Source organism: Symphalangus syndactylus, chromosome 3 (assembly GCF_028878055.3).
Source record: "Symphalangus syndactylus isolate Jambi chromosome 3, NHGRI_mSymSyn1-v2.1_pri, whole genome shotgun sequence".
In the NCBI taxonomy this organism is placed as follows: Eukaryota; Metazoa; Chordata; class Mammalia; order Primates; family Hylobatidae; genus Symphalangus; species Symphalangus syndactylus.
Genome location: NC_072425.2, coordinates 58,700,735 through 58,714,704, shown reverse-complemented (window position 1 = coordinate 58,714,704; position 13,970 = coordinate 58,700,735). Strand labels below are relative to the sequence as shown.

The following is a 13,970-nucleotide window of genomic DNA, read 5'->3' as shown; positions in this document are numbered from 1 at the left end:
GCAGTGGCTCATGCCTGTAATCCAGCACTCTGGGAGGCTGAGGCAGGTGAATCATTTGAGGTCAGGAGTTCAAGACCAGCCTGGCCTACATGGTGAAGCCTCATCTCTACTAAAAATACAAAATTTAGCCAGGCAGTAGTGGCCCATGCCTGTAATCCCAGCTACCAGGGAGGCTGAGGCAAGAATCGCTTGAGCCTGGGAGGCGGAGGTTGTAGTGAGTCGAGATCACACCACTGTACTAAAGTCTGCGTGACAGAATGAGACCCTGTCTCAAAAAAAAGAAGAAAGAAAATGTGAAATAAATGCAGAAACAAAAAAGAGCAAATTAGATGTGAAATACATCATCACTAAAAGAAAAATCTCTCAGGAGATAAATTCTGGGAATAGTTGGTGAATTATAAAATGCTACTGAAGAATTTACCTAGACTGTAGCAGGAAAAGGAAACATGAAAAACGGTTAAAAGACATGCATGGAGAACAGACTGAGAAATTCCAATACAGGAATTCTAGAAGAACAGAATAAAGGGAATGATAAAGAAGCAATTTTCAAAGAGAAAGTGGTTGAGAACTTCAAAACTGAAGACAAGAGTCCTCAAATTAAAAGTACCTATTAAGTGTCAAGCAAGATAAACTAAAAATAAGTCTACTCCTTAACACAATGTACTGAAACTGAACCAGATTGAGGATAAGAATAAAATCTTAAAGAAGTGGAAACACAGATATTTTGGTAGAGAAAACCAAAAATGCAAAGACCCTAGGGTGACAAAGAGACTGATCTGTTCTAAAATAAGGCTACTCAAGGTGTGGTCCATTGACCAGTGTGGTCCACAAACTCTTTGTTACTGGCCCATGGTGACAAAAGTACAGAAACTGAAATGAAGTGTTCAGAAACCTTTATAACAATCTGACACAGAAATTACAGGTCTGGTAAAGGGCTAATATCCAGAATCTACAATGAACTCAAACAAATTTACAAGAAAAAAACAAACAACCCCATCAAAAAGTGGGCAGAGGACATGAACAGACACTTCTCAAAAGAAGACATTTATGCAGCCAAAAAACACATGAAGAAATGCTCCTCATAACTGGCCATCAGAGAAATGCAAATCAAAACCACAGTGAGATACCATCTCACACCAGTTAGAATGGCCATCATCAAAAAAGCAGGAAAGAACAGGTGCTGGAGAGGATGTGGAGAAATAGGAACACTTTTACACTGTTGGTGGGACTGTAAACTAGTTCAACCATTGTGGAAGTCAGTGTGGCGATTCCTCAGGGATCTAGAACTAGAAATACCATTTGACCCAGCCATCCCATTACTGGGTATATACCCAAAGGACTATAAATCATGCTGCTATAAAGACACATGCACACGTATGTTTATTGCGGCACTATTCACAATAGCAAAGAGTTGGAACCAACCCAAATGTCCAACAACGATAGACTGGATTAAGAAAATGTGGCACATATACACCATGGAATACTATGCAGCCATAAAAAATGATGAGTTCGTGTCCTTTGTAGGGACATGGATGAAACTGGAAACCATCATTCTCAGTAAACTATCGCAAGGACAAAAAACCAAACACCGCATGTTCTCACTCATAGGTGGGAATTGAACAATGAGAACTCATGGACACAGGAAGGGGAACATCACGCTCCGGGGACTGTTGTGGGGTGGGGGGAGTGGGGAGGGACAGCATTAGGAGATACACCTAATGCTAAATGACGAGTTAATGGGTGCAGGAAATCAACATGGCACATGGATACATATGTAACAAACCTGCACATTGTGCACATGTACCCTGAAACCCTAAAGTATAATAAAAAAAAAAAAAAAAAAAAAGAAATTACAGATCTGGTGAATCTAATAAGAAATTAGCGCTTATATTTGTATTCTTTGGAGTCCTCTCTCCCATTTTCATAGTGTTTCATTCTTATATTTTTATTCAAGTATCAGTACAGAAAAAGTTGTAAAACAGAAACTGGTCCTTTGCCATAATTGGTTTAGAAGCACTGTTCTGAAAATTCAAGGGTGGTTAGTGCAGTTAGAATGATAAGGACACAAAGTGAGAGTAGGACAAGCTCAAAGAGGAGAGGAAGCTGTAGGTGGCTTACGCTGGACCTCAGAGACTCTGATAATGGATATATTCCATTACACACCTGGGGCACTGATAATGGCTTCTAAACACACAAGTGACCAGTGCATGCAAAGAAGCTGGAGGATACCAGAAGTAAAGTACACGGAGCAAGACCAGTCAGAAGGTTACTGGAGTCGTCCAGGCAAAGGGTAATGGCAGCCTGGACTACTGTAATGGTAAAGGTGATGGAGAAAAATGAAAGCTATTAGAAATATCTCAGAAGAGAAATCAAAAAGTTCTGGGTGATGGATTGGGTTAAGGGTAAGCGAGAGATAGGAAAATGCCAAGAATAAGACATGAGCATCTGGGTGGACAGGGGGTGGCTAAGAATGAACAGGTTTGCTATGGGAGCAGCAGTCACAAGCTGAGTTCTGGACCAGTTAATTTTGTGTCCAGGTGTACATAAGCAAGTTGGAATACGGATCCACAGGTCTGGGAGATTGTAAGTATTTTGGAGTTGTCAACATACAGATAGAATGTGAAGTCACAGGAATGAATATCACCCACAGAAAGCAGGTAAATGAAAGTGGAAGAGGAGAAAAAGCAAAAGAAGATGAAGGAAAAAATGCTCAAAGGAAAGTTTATGAACACACCACCCGTTTCCCCCTCAACAAATAAACCCAAGTGACCTGTGTTAATTAACTATGGCTGTTGTTACCAAAGTAACTTTTATTAGTGATCACCGATGCAGAGCACAACTAAAGGACAAATATCAACAGCTAAGAGAAGGAGGTAACGATAAGAAATAGTACAACATCCCCCATATCACATTACCAATAATGTAAATAATGAGAAGAATTTGCACTTATTCCTGAAAAGTTTCCAAGAGCAAGAAAAAGAATAGCTGAATGAATAAGCAATTACTATAAAATAAGATATTAAAATAATAAATAGCAGTAACTAAGGAAAAAAGTTTTGCCAACCTGTATTGGGTGGGGGGAAGCAGGCTTAAAAGCAACAAGTATATACTAATGATCTGATTTGAAATTATAAAGCTGGCTAGTTTTATCTTCAGCCCACAATCACAACCTCCCTCATCCCCCTTATTTACTCTATCTGTATTATATGAAAAAACAGTAACAACAACAAATTTACATTTAAGAAGCAGCGTGCTGAATAGCTGTACGCTAGTAGCGTGTCATATTACACTGGAAGTATCCACCTCAAAAAACAACTCCAGATCGCTCTGCAGCCACCACTCTCCTCAGAGTACCACATTAGCTGGTGCTTACATCATAGAAGTACCAGGCTACGGCTGACTCTCTTTTCGGACTCAGCCCACCTGCACCCAGGTGATTAAAAGCTTTATTGCTCACACAAAGCCTGTTTGGTGGTCTCTTCACACGGATGTGCATGAAATTTGGTGCCATGGCCCAGATTGGGGGACCTCCCTTGGGAGATCAATCCCCTGTCCTCCCGCTCTTTGCTCCATGAGAAAGGTCTACCTATGACCTCAAGTCCTCAGACTGACCAGCCCAAGAAACATCTCACCAATTTCAAATCCGATCTTCTCGGCTTAGCAGCTGAAGACTGACACTGCCTGATCGCCTCAGAAGCCTACAGGACCATCACAGATGCTCTAGGTAACTCTCACGGTGGAAGAAGAAGACAGGAATGTCAGGCCTCTGAGCCCAAGCTAAGCCATCATATCCCCTGTGACCTGCACGTACACATCCAGATGGCCGGTTCCTGCCTTAACTGATGACATTCCACCACGAAAGAAATGAAAATGGCCTGTTCCTGCCTTAACTGATGACATTGTCTTGTGAAATTCCTTCTCCTGGCTCATCCTGGCTCAAAAGCTCCCCTACTGAGCACCTTGTGACCCCCACTCTGCCCGCCAGAGAACAACCCCCTTTGACTGTAATTTTCCTTTATCTACTCAAATCCTATAAAACGGCCCCACCCCTATCTCCCTTCGCTGACTCTCTTTTCGGACTCAGCCTGCCTGCACCCAGGTGATTAAAAGCTTTTATTGCTCAAAAAAAAAAAAAAAAAAAAAGTACCAGGCTACTATAAGCTTCTAAATGTTTTGAATTAATACATTTTTCATATAGAATGGATCATTTATCATTCCATACTTAAAGACATATACGATTACTATTTCCTCTTCTATAAAATCTATACTCATTAGCAAAGAACTGAACACTTGCTCCTCTGATGTTTTCTTCAGCCTTAACTTTTCTAAGCTCCAGATAAGTCTTTCCACCTTACCTAGTCTACAGTAGTCCCCTATTACCTGCAGAGGACAAGACCAAGACCCCTCTGTTCGTACCTGAAACTATGGACGGTAACAAACCCCACATATCTTGTTTTTTTCCATCTGATAACTGAGACAGCTACTAAGTGACTAAGGGGTAAAGGGGGTGGGTAAGAGTGTCTACAGTGTGGCTACGCTGGACAAAAACAATGACTCACGTCCCAGGTGGAATGGAGTGGGATGGCAGGAGACGTCACCAGACTACTGAGAACAACATGCAATTTAAAATTTATGAATTGTTTATTTCTGGAATTTTCCATTTAATATTTTTGGACTGCATTTGACCACGGTTAACTGAAACCATAGAAAGTGAAGCCAAGGATAAGAGGGCTACTGTATTTTCCATTGCTAACTTTGTTTCCTCCACGTTCAGCTGCTATTTCTTTACCAAACCTCATCTACTATTATCTTTCAAGCCCTACCCTAAAACCTAATGACTTGGGAAAAACTCTCTCAGATAAATCCAGCCTTCACTCAGTCACTCTTTTTCTTCAAATGTCTATGTAATTTTTAACTGTTATTTTTGTACTCTTTTATAACACCATCATGCCACTTCACAAACATAAACTGTGCTTTCTCCATTATGCTATCGGCTCTCCTCAGGACACGAGCTCTCATTTCCCATTTCTTCTACTTTTGCAGAGATTCTAGCTCAACACTCTGCCCATAATAGGTTTGCAATAAATACCTAAACACAATGACTCATTAATAGAACATAATTGGTCAACGAATAGCTACTACATGACAGACACTGAGATTACAAAAATAATTTTTAAAAAGCTCCCTCCCTTTGGATTGTTGGAGCCTAAGTAGGGTGAGGAAGGTATCTGAGACAGACCAGTGAGACAGAAGATTAGTTACACACAGGCAGGTTGATCAAGTAAGAAAAAAATATTCAAGATAATGACAGCCAGGTTTCTCACTGTTAAAGGAAGGGAATTAGACATTTAAAATTTAAAAACTAGACTTAACCCTTAGGTGCAGAATCAGAATGGAACATATCACTGTGAACTCAGAATTTTTAGGTTACGTCTGTCTTTATTTGAGCATGCATGTATATGCATGTGTGTACATATATATAAATTCATGTATGTAAATACTTAAATATATCTATAGTTCTGTCTACTGAGAGAACTTGGGAGCAGTAACATCACAAAAGCAATAACTACTAGCACCGAGGCTTACATATAAACACCGTTTTCCACCAAAAGGAATCAGGAAGCATTGATGATTGATGATTCCAACCCTGAGATAAAGAACATGCAGTGACGGCCTGGGAAATCCTGTTCTGCCAAAAAGCAAGGAAATCCGCAAAGAATGATGGGGACATATAAAAAAACATACAATGCCGGGCGCGGTGGCTCACGCTTGTAATCTCAGCACTTTGGGAGGCCGAGGCGGGCGGATCACGAGGTCAGGAGATAGAGACCACGGTGAAACCCCGTCTCTACTAAAAATACAAAAAATTAGCTGGGCGTGGTGGTGGGCGCCTGTAGTCCCACCTACTCGGAGAGGCTGAGGCAGGAGAATGGCATGAACCCAGGAGGCGGAGCTTGCAGTGAGCCGAGATCGTGCCACTGCACTCCAGCCTGGGTGACAGAGCGAGACTCCGTCTCAAAAAAAAAAAAAAAACATACAGAAGTTTGAAGGGGCCAAATCAGGAAAATTTTGAGCATGAAAATAAATAATGGCAGTAATAGATTAAAACTCACTGAATTAAAATTATAAATCATGAGCCCCATACATACAAATTTAAGGATGAATAAAAGTTGGATGATGAAATGGAATACTGACAGTTTCAAAGTACATGCCCATTAAAATATTTACTAATTACAAAAGAGGAAAAAACTAACTTCATAATGGAGAAGTTTGGCAGATACCATCTTAATTAAACGATCAAAGGGAATGTCTTGAGTAATGGAACAAATTAAAACTGCGCTCTACGATAAGATGCAATGAGAAGCGCACAGTATCCATGATAGTCTTGCCAAAGATGCATAATCTGAATATAATTATGCAACACACACAGACTCAGATTGAGAATATTTAATCCTCAAAAGTGTCAGGATACAGAAGTCAAGGAAAAGTCAGAAGTATGTAAAAAATTCATTTGAGATAGACAAAGAGGAATGACAGCATGGAGGAAGAAGTGACTAGTTTGCCTACATCAATAAACAAGAGAAAGAGCTACAGTAAAATCTCAAAAGAAAACTGAATTTGTAATTGGCCATTATGAGTTTTTTTTTTTTTTTTTTTTTGGAGGCACAGTTTCATTCTGTCACCCAGGCTGGAGTGCAGTGGCAGGATCTCAGCTCACTGCAACCTCCGCCTCCTGGGTTCAAGCGATTCTCCTGCCTCAGCCTCCTGAGTGGCTGGGACTACAGGCGCCCACCATCATGCTCAGCTAATTTTTGTATTTTTAGTAGAGACGAGGTTTTGCCATGTTGACCAGGCTGGTCTGGAACTCCTGGCCTGACCTCAAGTGATCTGGCCACCTCGGCCTCCCAAAGTGCTGGGATTACAGGTGTGACCCACCGCGCCTGGCTTGGTTTGGATTTTTATATTTATGCAATGATAAGGATGAGGAGTTCTTAACCTTTTTTGTGCCACAGTCCCCTTAAAGAGTCTGATGAGTCCTATAAACTCCTTCTCATAATACTTTTAAATATATAAAACAAAATAAATGTGATTACAAAGGAAATCAATTATATGGAAATATAATTATCAAAATGTTAAAAACCTATTTGTGATATACCAGTATATGCGATTTCTTTAAAATATGTGCTTTTCAAAATATATATACTCCTTTTAAAACAGTAAGACCAGTGGAGGGTCTAATCATAACCATAGTTGTGAAGTATTAGTAAGCATAAACGATATTTCAGTATATCTAAAGCACCAGCAATGTGTCTGTTGACTACATGTTAAGAATACATGAGTTAAAACTTAAAAGGAGGCTTAAATATCAGTGAGAATTGACAATCTTTATATTCACTTCTATTCTTGTTTAGGAAGTACTTTGAAGGGTAGAGAATGCAGGTGATTATTTGTCTAAATTATCACATTTATGAGGAATGGAGCTCCAAGTAATGTTTGCCACACCTAAAACTACTATACTGACATACACAACAGGGCAGAGCAATAAATTAACAAATTTGATGACAAGTTAATATCTAACAACAAAAATCATGAAGGTTCTATAAAATGACACTATTGTTACCCATATACACAAAACTATAAAATGCTAATCTCTGGCATTATGATTAAGAATTATGACATGAAATTATCTCTGAGCCTATAGCTTATCAAATTTGTATATACTAACTTTTAGGAAAAAAAGACTACCTATTTAGAAGTATATTTGGCAGATGTAGTTCAATTTTCAAAGGAATGCTAAATTAGCTGTTTCTAATATATATATAACCAGAAGGATACTGGACAGCCATCTGATGTGTGTAGACATCAACAAAATCTTTTGAAATATTCCTGACTCTAAGCCTTCTTTTTTTTTTTTTTTTTTGGAGATAGAGTCTCCCTCTGTTGCCCAGGCTACAGTGCAGTGGTGAAATCTTGGCTCGCTGCAACCTCCACCTTCCAGGTTGAAGTGATTCTCCTGCCTCAGCCTCCCAGGTAGCTGGGATTATAGGCACCCAACACCATGCCCGGCTAATTCTTGCATTTTTAGGAGAGATGGGGTTTCACCATGTTGGCCAGGCTGTTCTCGAACTCCGGACCTTGGGTGATCCACCTGCCTCAGCCTCCCAAAGTGCTGGGGTTACAGGCATGAGCCACCGCACTCTGCTGTCTAAGCCCTCTTAACTTAGATATTAGCTAAGTACAATATTTCTCACACTGTTCATTTTGGGGTTAAAAGTAAACCAGTACAACCACTAAAAATATCTGAAATATATTTTTATTAAAATCTCATCCAAATATCAACATTAAAAGAATCAGCAATATAATTTGGAACAAATATTAGATGTATTAACTTATTAATTGTAAACATGCTCTTGCCTGTCAAAATTTCCATGCCCTTTCTATGCTAAGCTATTTTAATGAAGTCTAATAATATACTACAATATAATAAAAGAAAAAACAATTTTTTCCTACCTAGTTACTTTACAGCTTGATTCAATTAAATCATTTTCAAAGTCAAGCAGGCTGGAAGGCAGATTATACTCCAATGGAGAGGTCAGTCTTTTCAAACGTAAAAGACCAACACAAAATTTTGCTCCCATCTCTTCCAGTTCTCGGGTACCAATCTGTAAACCCTTGAAATAAAGAAATATTATGCATATAATTACAAAGTTTGCTATCTTCTGGATACATCTCAATGAAATTATATAAAAAGAATTTATAACTATATTAATAAAATTAAAAGGCTGGTACCTTGTATGGAACTAGGACTCAACAAGTTTAACATCTTAACAATACAAGATTATTGTAAGTCACAAAGGAAACTGTCCTATAAGACAATTTCTAAAATTCTATTCTCTTTCACTATGATGCAAACTATTTTCACCATCACACTAGGGGGAAAAAATACAGTAACACTTTGTGATGTTACTTGTAGAATTCATGTGACAAACTGTATTTTAACAAGAGCTTGTTAGTATTTCTTGTAATCCACTACTTTGTATGCTAATGTTGAAATATTATAGTATTAAAATCAAGGCTCCAATACGTACATTTGAACATTACTTTATAGATACTTCTACTGTATGATAAGAGAAATTGATCAGTAAAAAGCAAATAAAGGTAACTGTCAAAAAAAGAATCAAATCTAAGCCAATGAAGTAGTGGTCAAATATATTCCTATGATCCATGTCAATTCAGAATGCTCATTTCAAATTTTGTCTACTAAAGCAAAAAGAGTATTTTATCTTAACCTATCTTTTTTAAAAAATAGTTTCCCTAAGCTGGGAGCAGTGATTCATGCCTGTAATCCCAGCACTTTGGGAGGCTGAGGCAGGCAGATAACAAGGTCAGGAGATCGAGACCATCCTGGCTAACACTGTGAAACCCCGTCTCTACTAAAAATACAAAAAAAAATTAGCCAGGCGTGGTGGTGGGCGCCTGTAGTCTCAGCTACTCGGGAGGCTAAGGCAGGAGAATGGTGTGAACCCGGAAGGCAGAGCTTGTAGTGAGCCGAGATCACGCCACTGCACTCCAGCCTGGGCAACAGAGCAAGACTCCGTCTCAAAACAAAACAAACAAACACAAAATAGTTTCCCAATAAGTAATATAAGGTTTACCAAAAGTTAAATGTTACCACATAAAACCATAAAAATGGCCTACAAATTAATATATTCCTTCTTTACCATTTTTCAGATACAAATCCCTAAAAAAGGCAAAATTCTTGCACCTATAGAAGTTGTAGGTGTAGATGACAGCTGATATCAATTCAAGAGAAAGTATTTTAAAACAGCTTTTTCAGTGACCAGACTAAGTGAGTTCCTATGGCACACGGTAACTGAAGAAAATGAACTGTAACAACTGTTACTTACTCTACATGAAGCACATGACTTTACAATAATTTTTTAATTTTTCAACTTTTTGGTTTAAATAGTTTGGCCAACTCCCAAGTATTCTAGGAAATATGACCTAACTGACTTCATTAGAACATTCATTTGACCTTTTAATTTGTAAGTTTTAGAAAGGTTATAAGTGTTTCTGAATTAGTTCGTAAACAATAAAAATAAAGCTTACAGACTAAAAGTAAGATAAAAACATTGTTGAGAGTGAAAAAGTCTGTTACCTAAAATATTATGAGACTCACACACTTATCAGCTAGCAAGTTTAAGAGATGTTAAGTGTGTGTGGAGAGGCTGGGAATATATGGGAGCTCTGTGTACATTCTACTCAATTTTGCTGTGAACCTAAAACTGCTCTAAAAAAATAAAGTCTATTAACCTTTTTAAAAGTATATGTTATGATCAAAACCTTGCATTTTAGACATTTAAGGAAAGCCCTGGCTTAGTAAGACACTTCTCTCAGTAAGAGTTTTAAATCAATGTATACATTATTTACTAAGCAATATCAAAGAAAAATGAACATTAGGTATCCATTTTATTTGTAAAAGTTTATATATTTATATATTAAAAACAAAAATAACTTGAAAAAATGGTTTAACATTTTACGTTTCAAAATATATCTTAGCTTTTTAAAAATCTGTGTTTTTAAAGTGACCAAATTTATCAAAATAGAAATCGAAAAAAATTTTTAAATTCAATGAAAGTCTATCAGTAGAATCCAAATATAGTGACAAAGCACTACTATTGTATACTATGGATGATTTCAGGGGTATCCAAGTCAGGTATCCCGACAGCTTCTTTCCCCACTGCCCCCTAGTTTCAGAGACAGTGATGCTTTAAGTCACCTTCTGAGCCTAACTGCATAAGTCATCTCTGTAAGAATTAACAATGTGTTTCCATAAATCATATAGCTCAAGGTTTTTTTCCTAGAAATCACCTATATTCTTATAAAAAAGTGATTCTCAAGTTTTTTCCCCATCCCACACACTTACTGAATGAGACCCTTAACAACAATTGTCCACTGAAGCAATGATCAGGGGACAGGGGCTGGAAGCTGGAATGGTGCAAAAGCTACATTTTATCTCTCACCACCACTATGCCCTTGTGAACTACAATGAATAGAAGTCACTGTTTTTACAGTATTCAGGGAGATCTCATATTACACTCTGGAAGATCACATTGTGATCGACCTAAAATTCAGGGAAGAGTCACTGAACAGGAAGTACTGGAATTTCAGTAAGTTCTACTTTACTACTACTATTCTTATTTAAGTAAGTTCTACTTTACTACTATACTTATTTAAGTAAGTTCTACTTTACTACTACTACTATACTTACTTAAGTAAGTTCTACTTTACTTAAACATCACTTGCAAAATCAGTGTAATTTTCTTCCAGTTTGTTACAGACTGAAAAAGTCATTATTTAAGCTCTCCTAAAATATTTCATATCAACTATGTTTACATTTTAAATACTAACCAGTTAGACGTTTCTTTTCAAACACAAAGTTATAACCATCCTTATGTGAGGTACATAAAAATCATTCTCAGATTCAGTATCCTCTTTCCCCATAACAAAAGAAACAAACAAAATGGAATGAGTGGAATAATTAGCATGACACCTGAAAATCTTTCTGTGCCAAGGCAAGAAACAGAAATGCCCAGTTTTGCTCACTGCTTATTTAAAGTCCAACTCATTGCACATTAAGTCTTCAATCTGTAAAATTAATAAATCCAAAATCACCTAACATTTTACGAATATTTAATTTCAAAAGTAAAGTTTAAATTCTAATTATCTCCAGTAAAAGCCTACAGTACCATGAATGAGTAGTCTTGATGAAGAAAAAAGTTTACTAATGGGATACGCATTTAAAAGTCACACATAAGGCCGGGTGTGGTGGCTCATGTCTGTAATCCCGGCACTTTGAGAGGCCAAGGCAGGAGGACTGCTTGAGGCCAGGAGTTTGAGTCCAGTCTGGGCAATATGGTAAGACCCTGTCTCTATTTTTATTTTTCAAAATATAAACAAACAAACACATAAACAGCTACACATACAAAAACCTAAATATAACAAACCCACTGCTTTATAAATAAATGTGTTTATTTTAAATGCAAAAAAATTTACACCCAATAAATTAAAACAATGGAAAATTTTTAACGTACCACTTACACAGGTTATTATAAATTACTAATGAGTAAATGTGTACTCTAATGTGCTTTCCTAAAAATTATGAATATAAACAGACTCAACCAAGAATTTCTTAAGGATCCAAGTAAGCTATTTAGTTCAGAGAAGTAAAGAAACCAACAAAACAAAAAATAAAAACCTATTCTTAAGACTGCGTATGATTCCATTATTACAAATTACATGTAACTCAATAAAACAAACATCATTTAATATATACTTAAAAACCACAAGATATATATGAAAGGAAAGTTTTCAAATATCTTTCATGGTTAGAAAACCTAAGATGTTTTACCTTGTATTTCCCCTGATCACAGCCACATAAAGTACTCTCCATGGTATAACTTCTTTGTACTCCTATTTCCCTCCAAACCACAACACGTGCTGTCGATTCTTTAGATTTTTCCACTACGAAGCTACAGCTGCTCATGCAAAATGCTGGGGCGATATGGCTCAGTATCTTAGGCAATGTCTGTTAAAAACAAGAATGATGATGATAAAACAAACCAAGTTTTTAATTTTAAAAAGTTTTGATGAAAACACAGTAATTAGAGCAAAGCCATGTGGATGTCCTATTATATATCCCTTGCCATTCAAACAGCAAAACAATCCTCTTAACTAATTTTGAATTTTCTGCTTTTCTAAACAAATATAGTATCCAGTTAGGAAACAATGGAAGGATCATATTCACAGTATAACCAATAAGCAGAATAAAATAATTTGAGAAAACCATGTCTAAAAATATGAAAAAAATGTTTAAAATGTGAAATTTAGTCTTAAAAGACTAATTGAGATATTTAACACTGTAAATGCCAATCATCCCTAAATTAATTAATAAAGCTAAGACAATCACAATCAAAACTACCCCCAAAGTTTTCTGCAACTGAAATTATTTTCAATTTCACCCGAAAGCATAAATATAGAAGTATACTCTGAGAAATTGTGGGGGGGGTGAGGAAAGGCTATGACTAGAGAAATAATCCAATATATCAAACTAGCTTATAGAGCTAATGTATGTTAAATTGTGATACTGATATAGGAACAGATCCATCTCTAGAAAGAAAGAGAGATCAGAATTAGAACCAAATGTATTAAACTTATTATCATTATTATTAGTGGAGAAAAGATTGATCATTCATTAAATATTGGCACTGGCACTACTGGATAGCCATTAAGAAAAACAATCTAAAGTCACGCTTCATTAAATTAAATTCTACCTGGATTTAGAATATAAACTTAAAATTAATAAACATTTTTAAATGAAACTAGGAATAGTAAACATGGAACTGTACTTTTAAAACTTCAGCACAGGCCAGGCTCACGCCTGTAATCTCAGCACTTTGGGAGTCTGAGGCAGGTGATCATGAGGTCAGGAGTTTGAGACCAGCCTGGCCAACATAGTGAAACACTATCTCTACTAAAAATACAAAAAATTAGCCAGGCGTGGTGACAGGCGGCTGTAATCCCAGTTACTGGGGCGGCTGAGGCAGGAGAATCTCTTGAACCCGGGAGGCAGAGGTTGCGGTGAGCTGAGATCACACCATTGCACTCCAGCCCGGGTGACAGTGCAAGACTCCATCTCAAAAACAAATAAAAAAAACTTTAGGATGAAAAATATCTTTCTAAGCCTCAAAAATGTATTTGTAATATATAGAGAGAGTTTTTTTTTTTTTTTTTTTTGAGATGGAGTTTCACTCTTGTTGTCCAGGTTGGAGTGTAACGGCGCAATCTCGGCCCACCACAACCTCTGCCTCCCAGGTTCAAGCAATTGCTTGAACAATTCAGGCCATTATATGACCTGAACAAAAGTAAGCAGAAAATATGAGAAAAGACTATTTTAAAAGACACAGATC

At 37.2% G+C, this 13,970-nt stretch overlaps 1 protein-coding gene across 7 annotated transcripts in view; it reads right to left on the bottom strand.

Moving 5' to 3' along the window:
- The window catches only part of AGTPBP1 (ATP/GTP binding carboxypeptidase 1), a 200,758-nt gene that overhangs the window by 22,623 nt on the left and 164,165 nt on the right, over positions 1–13,970 (bottom strand). For all 7 annotated transcript variants that reach the window (XM_055272087.1, XM_055272089.1, XM_063636285.1 and 4 more), the window contains 2 exons: positions 12,413–12,589; positions 8,512–8,672 (listed from right to left, as the gene is read on the bottom strand). In XM_055272087.1, the coding sequence (XP_055128062.1) occupies positions 8,512–8,672; positions 12,413–12,589 (338 nt within the window). The remainder of the gene's footprint in view (positions 1–8,511; positions 8,673–12,412; positions 12,590–13,970) is intronic.